General features: G+C 42.0%; 1 protein-coding gene across 1 annotated transcript; it reads right to left on the bottom strand.

The window, feature by feature from the left end:
* Positions 1-4,313: 4,313 nt before the first annotated feature.
* On the bottom strand, positions 4,314-15,860 carry LTV1 (LTV1 ribosome biogenesis factor). Its single transcript, XM_066611266.1, has 11 exons — positions 15,759-15,860; positions 14,361-14,492; positions 13,477-13,668; positions 12,914-13,001; positions 10,516-10,660; positions 9,978-10,218; positions 9,473-9,600; positions 7,671-7,807; positions 7,359-7,411; positions 5,470-5,670; positions 4,314-4,741 (listed from the first exon to the last, which is right to left on the bottom strand). Exons 1-11 carry the CDS (start codon positions 15,759-15,761, stop codon positions 4,628-4,630), a joined length of 1,434 nt encoding a protein of 477 aa, XP_066467363.1. The 5' UTR covers positions 15,762-15,860; the 3' UTR covers positions 4,314-4,627.
* Positions 15,861-17,588: the final 1,728 nt, after the last annotated feature.

The raw sequence follows: 17,588 nt of genomic DNA, 5'->3' as shown, positions 1-17,588 counted from the left end.
TAATGGAGCAGCAGTTTCATATGGGTTCTAGTAGCTTAGTACAGGGGTGACCAAACTGTGGCTCTGGACATATAACATGTGGCTCTCAGAAATATGTTGGCTGAGCTCTTTTTTGCATCATAATAGAAAAGGTACATAAAAATTTTCAAACTGTATAATTATTTACTGGGCATGAACTGAGGGGCCCTGGATTAAAATGTACATGTAATGTTCATGGTGAGTAAATATATTTACGAATTTAAATACTTCTTAAATATTGCTACTCTCAAACATCTCTCTTGCAGCTCTCAAACATCTGAAGTTCATCATATGTGGCTCTTACTTTAAGAAAACTTAGCCACCCTGCCTTAGTATTTACTTCAGTTGTCATTATTGAAAAAAATACATATTTTATATATAAAATGCACAAATTTAATATACAAGAATATTTTACAAATTTTTCTTGACCTGTTTTTAGTGAACACTGCAGGCCATCCATATAATACCTAGGAGCAATATACACTGCCCAAGGGACACACTTAGTACTTCAAGTTTTCCCACATCACCTAAGCCTTACTTGGAAATCCGTTCAGTTCCTCAGACTCACACACAATGCATACATAGATCATGTAATACAATTTTCATTTTGTCTTGTTCAATGGCTGCCCAACATCATTTGAAAATGAATAGAATTCCTAAATAATGCATTCCCGATCTTTCTACTTTGCCAATAAGATACACTTTACCATGCTTAGGAGTAAATCTAAATGTGTATAGAGCTGTGCACACACATCAGTAACTGAGAACAAAATAAATCCCAAAGGAGGGTGGATTACGCAAGGTTAAAAACTATCCTTTCCCTACAATTCAGTACTTGCCTTCTTCTCTGCAAGAAATTAGCAGGTTGGTTAATAACCTGTGAGTACAGTCAGAACAAAGATTTAGAAATAAAACTATTTTTCTGAATGATGGCAAAGAGTGGTTCATTGGCTAGTGGTTCATTGGCTTGATTAGATGCTTGTTTAAACATTCAAAAGGATATTGTGAGGATCATTCATTTACAGAGAAACCAATTTCCATTCTGAGGTGTTCTAGTGAGGGCAGGTTACATCACCATGATGTGTATTCTGTTCAATTCACCTGTTGAATATCTATTCACAAATCATGCAAATACCAGCTAATGTGGCAATAATATAATTGAGAAAGAAAAAGGTGGATGTACTAGAATCATCACTGGTGCCAAGACTATCAGCAATTCAAAATTATTATTCAGAATATTATATGCTGCATACCTATGGTACCTGCTATAGCCCCCGGAGCCCGACTCATCTTTAAGCACAGCAATGTTAAGTTTGGTGTTTGTTTCAGGGAGACATGTACACCAGGTACTTTACTTTTACTAGCCTACCTCCTTTACTTGCAAAAGCCCAAGTTAAAGGTCATTGGCCCACAGAATAACTATTATGACACACATACAGCCCCTCCATTATCTAGTGATGCACATAACCATTTACAAGGGTTGAAACCGAAGTCTGAATCTTCTTGCTTTCTTCCTATAGGACAGTCACCAATAAGTTATTTGGTAATACAATGTTTACATTTCTATTTAAATATAGAAGCTTGAAATCCATTTGATTCTTCAGATAAAGACAATTCTAAAAACAGATAAAACCATCATACAACTGCTGAGGGAACCAGACAAGCTTGGCACCTTTTGCTGCCAAGGTGAACACTCATATGGCACTCTTATTAAACATATAGTGGGGGAAAATGCACAAGAGGCATCACAAGAGGGAAAGATGGCTGCTAGTTTACAAAATCTTGGAGAATAGGCCTGACAATGGTTGGTTATTAGCCATGATAGCTGAATTTCTATGGTCAGAAGCTGAGATGAATACCAGATAATGGGGACAAAAGAAGACCCTTGCTTTCATACCATATTATTATTATTAACAGTATTTATATACTGCTTTTCAACAGAAAGTTCACAAAGCAGTTTATGAGTATGTTTTATGAGTTTGTTGTATGAGTTTTCCAGATGCAGTTTTCCAGTTTGGCCAACTGTTATTGAAAATAAATGTTAATCCAGATGGATCCTTGGTCTGATATAAATGTAAAAAAACTGGCTGAAAAAAACCAAGAGTGGATCCTATCAATTACTCAGCTAACATGATACAGGAAAATTTACAGAATTGTTTTTTTTCCTCCCCTCTAAGATTAATTTAAAATCCCCTAGGATTAATTAAATAATTAAACCCCTAAAATTAACTTAAAAATCATGGGCTTTTCAGAGCAGTGACCTTAAACTTTACCTCTTCTTTCCTAATCACATTTCTCTTAAGCCAAGCCAGACTATGAGGAACACATGGCCAGCACCATTAAGGGAAATAATAAAAGCTTCTTCAAATATGTTAGAAGCAGGAAGCCCACCAGAGAAGCAGTTGGCCCTCTGGATGGTGAGAGAGGGAAAGGGGAAATAAAAGGAGACTTAGAGATGGCAGAGAAAATGAATTATTTGCATCTGTCTTCACAGCAGAAGACCTCAGACAGATACCGCTGCCCGAATGGCCCCTCCTGACCAAGGAATTGTCAGATAGAGGTTGAAAGAGAAGATGTTTTAGACCTCATTGATAAATTAAAGATCAATAAGTCACCGGGCCCAGATGGCATCCATCCAAGAGTTATTAAGGAATTAAAGAATGAAGTTGCTGATCTCCTGACTAAAATATGCAACGTCCCTAAAAACGGCCAGTGCCAGAGGATTGGAGGATAGCAAAAGTCATACCAATCTTTAAAAAGGGAAAGGGGGGGGGAACCCGGGAAACTATAGGCCGGTCAGCCTAACATCTATACCAGGTAAGATGGTGGAATGCCTCATCAAAGATAGAATCTCAAAACACATAGACGAACAGGCCCTGCTGAGAATCAGCATGGCTTCTGTAAAGGCAAGTCTTGCCTCACAAACCTTATAGAATTATTTGAAAAGGTCAACAGGCATGTGGAGAACCCGTGGACATTATATATCTGGACTTTCAGAAGGCATTCGACACAGTCCCTCACCAAAGGCTACTGAAAAAAACTCCACAGTCAGGGAATTAGAGGACAGGTCCTCTCATGGATTGAGAACTGGTTGAAGGACAGGAAACAGAGAGTGGGTGTCAATGGGCAATTTTCACAATGGAGAGAAGTGAAAAGCAGTGTGCCCCAAAGATCTGTCCTGGGACCAGTGCTTTTCAACCTCTTCATAAATGACCTGGAGACAGGGGTGAGTAGTGAGGTGACAAAGTTTGCAGACAACACTAAACTTTTCCGAGTGGTGAAGACCAGACACGATTGTGCAGAGCTCCAGAAGGATCTCTCCAAACTGACAGAATGGGCAGCAAAATGGCAGATGCATTTCAATGTCAGTAAGTGTAAAGTCATGCACATTGGGGCAAAAAATCAAAACTTCACATATAGGCTGATGGGTTCTGAGCTGTCTGTGACAGATCAGGAGAGAGATCGTGGGGTGGTGGTGGACAGGTCGATGAAAGTGTCGACCCAATGTGTGGCAGCAGTAAAGGCCAATTCTATGCTTGGGATCATTAGAAAAGGTATTGAGAACAAAACGGCTAACATTATAATGCCGTTGTACAAATCAATGCTAAGGCCACACCAGGAGTACTGTGTCCTGGTCGCTGCATCTCAAAAAGGACATAGTAGAAATGGAAAAGGTGCAAAAGAGAGCAACTAAGATGATTACTGGGCTGGGGCACCTTCCTTATGAGGAAAGGCTATGGCATTTGGGCGTCTTCAGACTAGAAAGGGGGGACATGATTGAAACATACAAAATTATGCATGGGAAGGATAAAGTGTATAGAGAGATGCTTTAACACTCTCACATAACACCAGAACCAGGGGACATCCACTAAAATTGAGTGTTGGGAAGGTTAGGACAGACAAAAGAAAATATTTGACTCTGCGTGTGCTTGGTCTGTGGAATTCCTTGCCCCAGGATGTGGTGACGGCATCTGGCCTACATGCCTTTAAAAGGGGATTGGACAAGTTTCGGGAGGAAAAATCCTTTATGGGTTACAAGCCATGATGTGTATGTGCAACCTCCTGCTTGTAGAAATGGGCTATGTCAGAATGCCAGTGCAAGGGAGAGCACCAGGATGCAGGTCTCTTGTTATGTGGTGTGCTCCCTGGGGCATTTGGTGGGCTGCTGGGAGATACAGGAAGCTGGATTAGATGGGCCTATGGCCTGATCCAGTGGGGCTGTCCTTATGTTCTCTTGAACAACTTTCCCACCTGCAGCAACATATATAATATGGGTAGTTAACTTCTCCATTAAATTTATATCAAACATTAAGTTTTATTTTTAAACTTCCAAATTGAGACAAAATGGCTTAGAAAAGATATTATAGCTGAACAGCTTCCCAATTAAAGTTCATAAATAGCTGGCATGATAACCATGGCAGAAAATATTACAGCAGTATTTTAACTGGTAATCAAAAATAAGTTTACATTTCAGAAAAAATCCTAAGATGAGATCTGAATACAATTTTTTAAAAAAATTCTTCTGTGGCAAGGCAGACTGATGACAGTATTATTTCCAAAGATGCAAGAATAAAGTGGTTGAGTGTCTTTCATATGAAACAATTCTTCATTATGATAAACTGAGTCCTTGAATATTCTGTTTCAGGTTGAGCAGCTCTTTCTCTTGCCTGGTTTTCTCTTGTTTGAAGGCCAGTTTGTTTGCTTTCTTCTCCATCCTGCGCTCCTACACAGACCAATTGTTCATTATTTATATGCACAGAACAAAATATTAACTTTTTAGGAGCTGTTTAAATAACTTACATAAACATAGGAGCTGTTAGGAGCAGTTTAAATAACTTACATAAACATAATAAAGGTAAAATACAGGCAACCCCTGGTATCTGTGGATCCAATATCCAAGCTCCACCCCCGTGACCATTACCTTGCCTTTGTTCTTTTTACAAATCTTCTATAGTAAAAATTTTACTATAGGATTCCCTCTTATCTGTGGTTTCCAGTATCCGGGGAGGGGGGGGGCGGCAGGAATGTATCCCCCTGTGGATACTGGAAGATGCCTGTACATCTTTTCTGCATTTATGCACGGAGTATATGGCTTCCGCAATACTGCTCTCCTTCATTGTGCTTATGCCAGAGGGATGCTGCATAAAGCAGATCATGAAACCAGAATGATTCAGAAGCTGGTTTCTTCCCAGGGCTATCACACACAGCATTTAGAGCTCAGAGTCTTCCAACCAATCCTTTTGTTTGGGTGTGTTTGTCAGTTCTTTGGATTCTGTCACAATCCAAATGGTACAGCATTTCTCAAACTTTAGAGGTTGGGACACCCTCCTAAAATTTCTCTTCTCATTCCAGGCTACATCATATCATGAATTTAACATCTAAATTAAATATTTTAATCGATTTGCAAGGAAAGAAATTTCTATTAATTACTAAAAGGTAAAATGAAGTTACTTTTCGTTCTTCCTTGATAGCTTGTTTTCTGGCTTTCCGATCCTCTTTACTCTCATTTTTAGAACGTGGTTGTGTGGATACTTTTGGCAAATCACTTTCATTTATCATTTGCATGCGCTCAGTCTGCTTTGCTGTAAGTTCTCTTTGAGGTAATACATCTAAAGGGATTCCAGTCTTACTGGATACTTTGATTGGTCTGGGCTAAACACAAACACAAAAAAAGCAATGAAGCCAGTTATTTATGGTAAACACTATACTTTTCTAGTTCACATGCAACGCAATCATCTCCTTATAACAGAGGTTCCCAAACAGGTGGGTCATGACCCTCCAGCCAGGGAAGCACTTGTCCCTGCCCCTTTAAGGGACAGGAAGGGGGGAAGCCAGCAACATGATCCCCAGGACTGTGCTGCTGCTGGGGATGGGAGGAGAAATTTTTTTTACTTAACTGCAGCCAGCACTGCAGTCCAAAGGGGTCCAGGGAACCCTCCGCACGGCTCCCTCCGCCTGCAAGTCTTTTAAAAAAAAGCACATCCAGTTTTCATGGCAAAACCATTTACTTTTTTTCCAGATTTTTGCAGGCACAGGGAGCCCTGGACCTGCAGCACTGGCCACAGGTAAGTAAAAAAACCCATTCCCATCCCCAGGAGCAGCGTGATCCTGGGGATCACACTGCTGCCTTTCCCCTTCTCCTGTACCCACTTACAGTGCTCCCAACTCCCTTGTAGGAGTTTGGGAAGCAGTGCCTTAGAGCAGAGGTGTCCAAACTTTTTGGCAGGAAGGCCACATCATCTCTCCGACACTGTATCGGGGTTGGGGGAAAAAAGAATTAATTTACATCTCAAATTTGAAGAAATTTACATAAATGAATATATTAGAGATGGAACTTATATGAATGAATGAAGGTCTTGCAATAGTTCAAGGCCTATAAAAGGCCTTGCACAAAGCAAGGCTGACCTTTCCTTCATTACCACTGCTGCATCGCAGACGTGAAATAGCAGGCAGTGGAGGAAGCCCTCATCCCACAGCTCACACAAGCAGTTGAATAGTTGCCTTCATGCTGAGAGCAGCTGTGGCCAGCATGGGCTCCAGCAAGTCTCCAGAAGGCCAGAGGCTCACTGGAGACTGGGGGCCGCCTGTGGGCTGCACTGGGAGTTCCCAAATGCCAGGCTGGGGTTTGGACACCCCTGCCTTAGAGCAACTGTTCAGCTGGTACCAGTGAAATTAATCTGTCACATGCCAAATTCATTTCAACAGAGGTTACAGGCCTGAAGAATATGATCAGATATTCACTCAAAATATAAAAATTGAAATATCAATGAAAAAGAATGAATCAATTCCATTTTTAAAATCTAAAATTTATTGGCTAATTATGGATTTGAATAGTGTTATTCATCCCTTAAAAAGGAACAAGGAATAGCAAAATAACCCATTTCTTGACACAGTGTATATTTTTGATTAACAGGAAATACAGCTCACAAAGATCTTTTCAGTGTGGACAACATCAAATACAAGCATATTTAATGTTGTAAGAAAAAGAAAGTGCTCATCAAACCATCGCCACCTGCTTTCCCCTCAAGCACTTTAAACTTATGACAACAAGCACTCAAAGTAGCAATGTGTCATGTTCACAACACAAAATGAGTAGGTAGAGATCCAAAGAACCACAAGACAAGTTCTACAGATTCAAGGTCAGTAGCTCTCCATGCCATATCCCAGTCAATAATGAAGAATTTCAAAGGCAGTTTGTAACAGGGCATGAAGACCTACAGTTTAAAAGTTCAGAAGTCCCACCAAGTGTACCCAAACACTTGGATCCACTTCAAGTAGCTCCTCAGATCCCAGTCAGCATAGGTCAGAATTCTTTACCTTAACATGGAATGAAAACTTACCTTTTGTGGTACATCAATCAGCTTTGGATGATTGTATAAATTTGAATAGGTACCTTAAAGTGGAAAAACAACACACACAATGATGACTCATTAAGGAATAAACTCTGTTTTCCAAATTATAATTTTAAAGGATTGTTATAGACTGAAACCACCAATTTGTAAGATTTGTAATGAAAGTAATGTGTTATCGACACAGATGAAAACCATCGCAAATAAAAATGTGACTTTTGCTCTGAACAAAAACAGTATCTTAATTCTTGTATTGTTTTTCATCCATCAGGAAAAAGACCATATGCAGCTATAAACACTCACTCAAAATGGATTCACAATCCCACTTCTCCTTGGGTTCCTCAATAACTAAAGTTACAATTTCCTCCTCTTCTTCTCGGTTCTCATCCAAGATCAGGTCTGACTCCTCTCTGATTTCAAGCACATCTGGTTTCACACAACTTATGGAGAAAGGAAAATATTTTAATTTAACTTGGAACCACTTCAAAAAACTGGTGTCAGCCCCACCCCAGCAGATCAAACATCTCTAAGGCATAGCTGGCACGCCTCACTGGACTAAGTGCCTTCAGTTTGTAGAAGAGGGGCTTAGGATAGAGTCTAGTGAACTTACAAAACGGTACATAGTTCACTCAAATGTTATTAGTTGCATATCTAGTTGTGAGAACCTTGTAGGCAACAAGATCACTTATGTCTGGGATAATACACGTAGTCTGACAGACGCAGTTATGACTAATATGCAATATGTTAGGTAGTAATATGGAGGTTAGGGAATAGTTTTAGACTGAAGTCCAGAGAACCGCTACATAATGCAGGAAGGGAGCCAGAATCTACTGTATGTCCTGTCCGTGTCTTGTAAAGGAGCAACTCTTCACATCACATCAGATATTTTCACGCAAAATACCCTACATTTTACCTGGCACATCTTGTTCTAGAACATGACCTGTCATTTCTATTTTAAGTGGTATATTCCTGAAGCTTTTAAAAATATTTTTGGACATTAGTAACTCTGAAGGAGGGTCTAAATGTAAATACAGCCCTTAGCAATGTTCCAGTGAGCACCAGGATCGCACATGCAACGACCATGTATGGTCACATAGTTGTCAGGGGTGCACACCCCCACCCTCCAAATGTGAGAGGAGCTTGGCTCCCCTTGCCTCAGGAGGGTTGGCTGAGCCTCCCAGAGGCGGCACATGTCCAAGCACAGCCTCTGCAAGGCTCAGACTAAGGGAAACTGCGTCTCTTGCATGATTTCCGGCTTCCTCCGTGAAACCAGAAATCACGCGTGAAACGTGATTTCCCTCAGTCTGAGCCTTGCAGAGGCAGTGTGCAGATGCACACTGCTTCTGGGAGGCTCAGACAACCCTCTGGAGGAGAAGGGAGCTGAGCATTCCCTTCCCCATGGAGGGTTCAGATTGTATCAAGCGCTGCTTGACGTCGGGGAATCACAGACCCGATCCCCATTGTTAAGTGGAGCACGACTGTATTTTGTGCTGAACAGTAGTCCCTCTTCAGACTACTACAATCCTTTGCAATGCAGCCCACAGTTCAACCTGGATTAGAACATGATGCACAAATTAGATGCTCCACACATATCAAGGACCACTAAGAGCAGAAGTATTTTCAGGTCATTTACAGTCCAATCTTATTGAGGATACTTTTGTACCACTGCACAGCAGTTGAACACTACCAAAGTTATATGTGGTTTCTCCTGCATTTTAGTGATGACTGAATAAAACCCAATACGTATATCAAATTAATGGCAAATCAAGTGTTTTACCGTATATCTGTAGAGGAAACTCACTCTCCTCCAAAACACAGTAACTAACATGTGTCAGTCTTTAGTCATAGTAGGCTAATCATGATGAAATTAGAGCCTCAATCAGGTTCTTCCTCACAGGTCAAACACACTAGGATCTATTCAATGTAGTTGTTAAAGAGATACGCTTTTTAATGACTGAGACTTTCAAACAAAACTATTCAAGCTTTCAATATTGTCTCTGAAAATGTGCGACAAGAGTGTCAAAATTTTTATTTACCACCACTGAAACCTGCACAGAACAGAAAAGATTAGACTACTGATGTACAGCATTGGGCATATTACATACTCCTTTGCTTTCTGATTGTAGTAGTCATTCAAGACTTCTTGTAACCGAGTACTGTCACTCTGAATGAAGCCTTCCAATTCAGCATTGTCCAGTGCTCCAATCTCATCGTCGTCAAATTGTTCATAGAACTAACAATGAAAAAGTACACAATATTTGATGTGAGTATACTGGTGCCAGTTTTCTAGCTATAACATCAAATCTGAGCAAAGAGAAATCTGACTGGATAACAATTACCTTTCATTCCATTAATTTTCTTTTCCTTTATGCAAGTAACCTCACTAGCCTGAAGTTAACTCAACTAGTGGGGTCACAGGAGACAAGCAAAGGTCTGTAGTACAGGAAGAGTAATCACAACGGTAATAAACACATGTCTAGCAATTAGCCGTTTGCTATTGCCGGGAATATAAAATAAATGGAGCAGCCATTCAGACGTGAATCTGCATGGATCAAATGAGTTTGAACAGAGGAATATTTTCCAAAGATGTGTTATATGAATCTTTCTCACCTTCTCAAACCTCTCATCCAGGAGGGTCAATTGTTCATTCCTTCTCATAACTGAAGAAGTCATGGAGTATTCTGTGAAACGGCTCTTGGTCTCTTCTTGCATGAAAAGAAATTCTTTCATCTCTCTACTAACTCCACTGTCATCTGACAAAGGACCCTCAGAATCATACTCTTCTTCACTCTGAATGTTGTTTCCACCTTCTTCCACATCTTCCCATTCATCATCTCCAGATTTAGACTCCCTAGAAACAGAACAAGCAAAAGCAGATCTTTTCATACCTCTAACATGATGATTATTATACAGAATTGTATTTTTTTGTTTTTACAGTTGGAAAATCAAGATGAACACAGGAATTCTTCCAAGTCTAAATTCTGTGTATGAAGAAGTGTTTGAACGTGGTTTTTCTCTAGGTGCTGTTGCCAGTTTGAACATCTTTGATGGGGGGGATCAGGGTAGGGGGAGCAGAAGAAAATTCCGCTTCTGAATCAGAGAAAAATGAAGATGATTAAATATAGTTAACACAATTTTATCCCATTACCAATAATCTTCCTTTTCCTGCTCTATGCTTCCTGGTTCATTAGCCTTTACAATGAAGTCATCTTCAAGAAGATTATCTGGATTGTCAAAGTCAAAATCATCATCAAGGGCTGCAACAATATCTGGGTCAAAATCCAGTCGAGGTCCTAATGACAAATTAGAGAATATGTTAGAAGTTGTTACAGGGATACTCAAGCCACTTCTCAGAGACTATCAGAGTAAGGGCACAATCCTAACCCACTTTCCAGTACTGGCATAACTGTGCCAATGGGGCAGGAGGTCTGGTCTAGAGGGTTGAGCCTCCATTTGCCTGAAGATAACATCCGAAGATCACCAGTTCGAGGCCACCAGCACCGCGCGACCTTGAAGCAGCTGGCAAGCTGAGCCGAGCTATTCCATCTGCTCTGAGCGTGGAAGGATGGAGGCCAGAATGTGCGACCAGATCAAGAAAGAAACATCTGAATGTTGTGGTTTCTTGAAAGATAGAAACCTTCTTTCAAATTGTAAAAATCCCTACGGGGATTTAAACTGCCTGCCTATGTAAACCGCCTTGAATAAAGTCTAAGGAGAAATCCGAGGACCAAGAAAGGCGGTATAGAAATACCTGTATTATTATTATTATTATTATTATTATGCTGCATCCTGCAGTTGGGGGGCAGTTACGGAGACCTCTTCAAGGTAAGGCAATGTTTGTTCCCTTACCTCAGAGTTGCACTGCCCTTACCTCGGTGCTGGAAAGTTGATTAGGACTGTGGCCTAAAAGTGTCAATTTACCCTGAAGGTCAATTCTTAGCAGAACGTAGAAAAAATTCTGGGTGGTTGTGCAATGTGCTTCCACTGCAAATTCTAATGTTCAACCCTGAGCACCTTTCAGAAGAGTTATGAGACCAGTCTCAGGAGGCCCAAAGGGCACAGGCTTGGAATGGGGGGGGGGGGGTGAGAATGCAAGAATATGACTATGTCTTCATTCGGTTCTGCAGTGAGCACATGCACTTTTTATTACAGGGAGAATTATTTACAACCGTTTATATATTATAACTGTTTATAACAAAGGAAACCAGATGCTGCTCTACTCAAAGTCATTCAGTACAGCACAGATTACTATCAAGTGTCTATGAAAGTAACAAACAAAGCAACAGCTGCTATATGCCACTCTGACGTGCATGGTTTGGTAGTCTGAACCGACACCTTAGTGATTACAACCTCTTTTCTTCTGAATCTCCCAAACTCTGGCTAAATTCAAAGAACTATTGTACTTTAAAAAGTGCCCTGCACCCTCCCAATAAGATTTCAGCTTTTTTCTTTAAGTAACACACTCTTCTGTCACACTGCAAGCTGCATCCAGCACTCCCCTGTTTGCAAAACCCCCATGCAGAACTAATTCCACAGTTCTTTGTATGACAGCCTTTATATGGCTTTCAAATTATTTTTATTGGAAAAGGCACTTTACTATTTGTTAGGTTGCTGCCAAGTTCTTTGAAAAAGTGCAAAATTTGCCAGTTTTGCAGTTATTAGCCCCAGAACTTGTTTATTAGCCTGACTACCCCATGCATACCAGGATAAGTCAATTACAGCATTTCAACAGCTGGAAGGGAAGAGAATGAACTCATTTTCATCCAGTTCACAAAAGTTGCCTAGAGACAATACTTTCTCCCCACAGGAAAGCAATTACAGTGAAGTCTCATCTTATACAGAGGGGGTTCAGTTGTAAAGTCAGTGCATAAGACAAAAAACATGTATAGACATGTATTGAAAATCAATGACATGCCTTGCATTTAGGGACCACATTGTACAAAAAATACCGTCTCTTTAAAATCCAGAATCCCACTAAGGAACTGACACACAGGAACAAAGACCAACTGAGTGAACAGCAGATTCATGTCTCCCATCTCATGTTTACTTCAGGGCATATGCTTATCAAGGGGAACAGCGGGCAGAACTGCCTGCACCGTTTAATTTTTTTTTTGCTGAACATGTATACTTGAATTTGTACAAGTTAAATGCATGTATGATGCAACTCCACTGTACTTACACACCTAACAAAACAATCCTATGTATCTTTACACAGAAGTGAGCCTTGTTGAATTCAGTGGAGCATATAATCAAGGTTTTAACCTCATAAGATTTTAACTTCAAAAAAGTAGGAAGATTCCCTCCTACTTCCCCAATTTCAATAAGACTGTGCTAGCACAATGCATGGGACAAAACCAGCAATTAGTTTTGTGATTGATGCCAATTTGATTTTGGAAAGAGACTAAAGAAATCTATGCATTTTCAACATGGAAGAGGCTTAGTTGGTGCCCCCTCCCTTTGCCCTCACTAAGCCAAACTGATAATTCTGCAACAGCCTATTCCATAACAACAGGTGCTATGGAAGTAAGGCAGCTTAAATACAATACCTGAAACAGGGGCAGCTTTATTTAACAGTCCCACTTCCTCTTCAAATTCCGATGCAAACACTGACGATGGCAAGTTAATAGTGGGCACCTACAAAACAAAACAAAATAGCAGTGATTTCTTTACAATAATACTCTGCAGACAAAATCCTCCAGATAGTATCACTCAGTTTCAAAGAGATTACAGTCCTTTTGATTAATATTTGCCTCTCTTGAAATCTGAGAATCAGCACATGCATGTTATTTTTCCAGTGCAGTGGAAAGAGTGGAAGAGGTTCTCTTCTCTTGCTTGAATCTGTAAGCAAGATGGTTAAAAAATAATATTTAAGACTTAGCACCAATAGTAAATCAACATCAGATGGACATCATGCTCCATGACAACATTCAAAGAGTCAGTAGATGCTCCCAAACATATCACCTTACTCTACCTGTTTTCAAGAAATTTTTGCTTCATTTTAAAAATGCCTACCTTACTGCTCTTTAGTATTTTGATTTGTTTTCTGGACGGTCATATGAGAAAAGCATAAGGCAGAAGCCATTTCTACCACTATGTTTCTTGTACTTACTGTAATTCGCTGAATTTCCTCTTCTACCTCTCCTTCTGCAGTCACTACGATCTTGCCTTGCTGACCTGGTTTGCTTGATGGAACAAGCTCAGACGGTGCAGAAGCTTCTTTCAGATGTTGTAAATAGTCATAGTCATCATCAAAGAATACTCCGTATTGCCTCTGTTGTTCTCGCCTTTTTTCATCATCTTCCTTTTGAAAAAATGTTTTTGGTCATCTTTAAGTTGCGATTATTAGGTCACAAGGGATTATATTAAAAAGAAAGAGTTACAGTAAAGAGTCACCATAAAATCAGTCTTTCAGGAAAAACACAAATGCTGGTACAGTAACTGTCAACACAATTTTTATAGTGGAGTTGTTGGAACTCTAAAGGCACATTTCAAGATTCCTCCAAGGAGGAAGGTTCAGTTAAGCCTCTTTCTAAAAATTTTTACTCCAACACAAGACTGCCAAGGTCCAGGGTACTATGGATCAGTCGACAAATGAAACCTGTGGACCAGCATCTCTATCAGTATCATCAGGAGCAGCTTCTTCTGCTCCTACTTTCTTGACGGAAAGATTCCCATAAATACCTCCACATATCTCAAATATATTGGTCCTTTCTGTGAACAGTAATTGTAATCCATTGTGGGAGCCAACCTTGGCTAAAGAGTGAGATTTGCCTTTAATACATAAATACTTCCTCAAGAACTATACGTAGTGGCATCCTACATGGTTCCAAGGAAGCACAGAAGTGGTACAAAACCAATGTGTTCTCAAACAAAACTGCCATCTTAGTCAATCCTCATATAAAGTCAATCCTCATATAAACTCCCAAACCAGCAAAGGTGAAACCCAGCGCTGCATGAAATCTCTATATTAAAAACAATATATTTTATTCTCACCTTCTGTGCAGGTAAAAGAACTCTCTGGGGTGCAGTGTCATCTGCGGTCAAAGGGTCCCTCTGACTTCTATGTACTAAATGAAATGTTACCGCTTTTTTCTTTTCTATGAAGGGCTTCTTCCGCCTGTGAGGCTGCAAGATAAAAGTCAGTCAATTTGAACTGGTCACAAGTAGACAACAGTCTCACCTAAATATTTATATTTCACTCAAAGCCATCCTGATCTGCTTCTAAATCAACTGGCTACCAACTTTGCTGTTAGAGAGAACAATGCTCAGCTACAGCATACTGTTGCATATATAATTTTCCAGTTGCACATGGCAACAAGAGTGCCAATAAAATCTGTGGAATTTGATTGTGAACCATGTTCAAAATCAAGATTGTATGGCAGCCTCTGAGAGAATTATTATTATTATTTATTTAAAGCAGTAGTTCCCAACCTGTAGTCCATGGACCATAGGTGGTTCACAAGACCCTGAGAAGTGGTCTATGAGGTCTTGGGGGGGAGGAGATCACTTTCTATCACTTCCAGTGTCGCACTGAGTGAGCACTCCCCCACAGACCACCAGAGAGGGTGGCAAACAGAATGCCTACAGCTTCAGCCGGCACTTCCAGCATCTCGCCAAGCAAGCACTCCCTCCACAGACCATCAGAGAGAGTACAGAATGGACTGTGTGCAGCCGTACCCAGCACTGAATTGTCAGTTGAGGGTGGTCCATTCTCCACCCTCTCTGGTAGTCCATGAGGGAGTGCTCACCCATGAACTACTAAATTTAATTGCATTTTTTGTGTGCAGGGAGGTGGGGGGGTTGCATAGTGGTTCATGACAATTCCAAGTTTTGCCTCAGCAGTTCAAAGGTTCCCGAAGAACTCAGGGCTCCATGGGCTCGCAAACGTCCCAGGGGTCCACGGGCTCCCAAGGCTTGTGGCCCCCAAACGTCCCAGGGGTCCACACGCTCCCAAAGCTTGTGGCCCCCAAACATCCCAGGGGTCCACAGGCTCCCAAAGCTTGTGGACCCTAAAGGCTGTGGCTCACGAAGAACTCAGCAGACCACAGGCTCCGAAAGGACTTGGTGGTCTGTGGGCTCCCAAACCCCTGAGTGAAAGAATTTGCACCCCGTTTCTCTCCCACACATTGGGGGCGCCAAGGCGGCTTGCAAGAGAAAAGCTGAGCACCAAATGCCTGGCTGAGACAACAGCCACGCACAAGAAGCCACGAGGGAGATCAGGCACCAGACACCCCACAGAGCTCCAGCAAGGGGACAGCCCTGTGACTTCCAGGGGCCTCTCCTGGAGCCCCCTGTCCAGCTACCCCTGCCCTGCCCTGTCCCGCCTCCACAGGGACAGGTGGGGTGAACAGCCGAAAGAGCAGGCAACGTGCGGAGTCGCGCACCACCTACCATGGCGGGGGGCACTTGGGAGCGCTGCGCCCTTCCTAGACTCCCCGACTTCACCCCAGCACCACTCTGGGCCGCCTCACTCGCTCACGTGCTTCCGCCTCCGGGACTTCTTGCGCCCAAGCGTCGCTCTCCTCTTCCGGTGGCTTTTCTGCCGCCATCTTGGGGCGAACCATTTAATACTCGTCGGCTAAGGCGGCCCCCACACGTCGTGGCGCACAAGCCTCACTCTTCGCTAGCCGGGATGCTACGATTGCGCTGCATCAAGCGAGAAGCTCTTGTTCCTACGAGGGGGAAACGCCGTCAAAAATTAAAAAACACCCCCACAGGAAGCACCATAATGGTTTCTTCCTGCCTTACCCAGACGGCGTAAAGGAGGCACATAGACGCAAAAAAAAAAAAAGCTAGAGTCACACGAACAGGGAAGTTCCATTCAATGAGGTCTGCAAGGGAAGACTGAGTGCCAGACTCAAGGGAGAAAGCTGCTCTCAGCAGACCTTTTAGAGGCCAAGTGACTAATGGCTGAGGATCCTCCCTGCAGGGTCACAGAGTTGGGGCATGGAATATGTTCTAGCTAGGGTGGATTTTTCTATAGAAATGGCTACTGTATGCAAATAATGCATCCCTTACTAAATGCCCTTAGGCTGCAGTCCTATACTGTACACACTTTCCTGGGAGTAAGCCCCACTGAACACAGTGGAACTTCTGAGTAGACATGCATCGGATTGGGCTGTCAATTTAGAAAGGTAGACTGATGAACCTGAGCACTCAGTTTTTGTTTTATTCATTCATTACATTTGTATCCTAACTTTCTTCCAAAAGACTTTGTGTGGTGTGTTTACCTGGTTCTCCACTTTTTACTAACACAACAACTTTGCGAGGTGGGTTAGCTCGAGACAGAGTGACTGAGGGCCCAATCCTATCCAACTTTCCAGCACCGGTGCAATTGCAATGCAGCCTCAAGGAGAGTGAATAAACGTTCCCATACCTTAAGGAGGCCTCTGTGACTGCCTCCTGTGATGGAAGATCAGAAGATCATCAGGTAGATGATGTGGTGTTGACAGTGATCCCATGTTTTGACAGCTGTTTGACAGCTCTGGGAAGGGCAGGGCTGGCTCCACAGCTGTAAACAATCAAGGCCAATGGAGACTCTGATGGACACCTGAGCTTCATTTGACCTTGATGTGACTTTGAATGGACATGGACAAGGTAGTTCACAGCTGAACTGCACCTTGGACTTAACAAGGGGGCTACAGGAATAAAAGGCAGCTTCAGAAGGAGGAAGGACCCAAGAGAGGTACCCCTGACCCAGACCTACTGGACATGGACAGACTAGAACCTATGGGAGAAGGGGTCTGCCAGGACTCTGCTGGAAAGGATATAGAAGAGGGACTCTACTGCAGAAAACTGAACTGGGAGGACTGAACCATGCTTGGGGAGGTTGAGCTGGAGTGGACTTGGGCTGGAGGCTTTGGACTGTTACCCACTGAGTTAAGTGGAGTTTTGAGGAGGGAAAGGCTCTGGACAAGAGGGCTTTCAGGGAATGTCTGTGTTTATAGCAATAAATTTGATTAATTGCTATAGATAAGGAGTTCTGTGTTCATTTCTTTGCACACCACAGTTCTTGTTTCTAGAGATAAGGATGTGTTAATTAGCCAAAAAGTGGGCAGTAGGAGGTGAAACATTTTTAGGATGGGGCACCTTCCCACCACAGGATGCAGTGCACATACCATTGGTGCTGCTGCACTGGCACTAGAAAATTGGACAGGATTGGATCCTGAAGGAAAATGTAATCCAGGTCTCCCCAGTTTTAATCAACTATGGTACCTGCTA

The sequence above is a fragment of the Tiliqua scincoides genome, chromosome 1 (genome assembly GCF_035046505.1).
Source record: "Tiliqua scincoides isolate rTilSci1 chromosome 1, rTilSci1.hap2, whole genome shotgun sequence".
Lineage (NCBI taxonomy): Eukaryota > Metazoa > Chordata > Lepidosauria > Squamata > Scincidae > Tiliqua > Tiliqua scincoides.
This window is presented reverse-complemented; position numbering and strand designations above follow the sequence as displayed.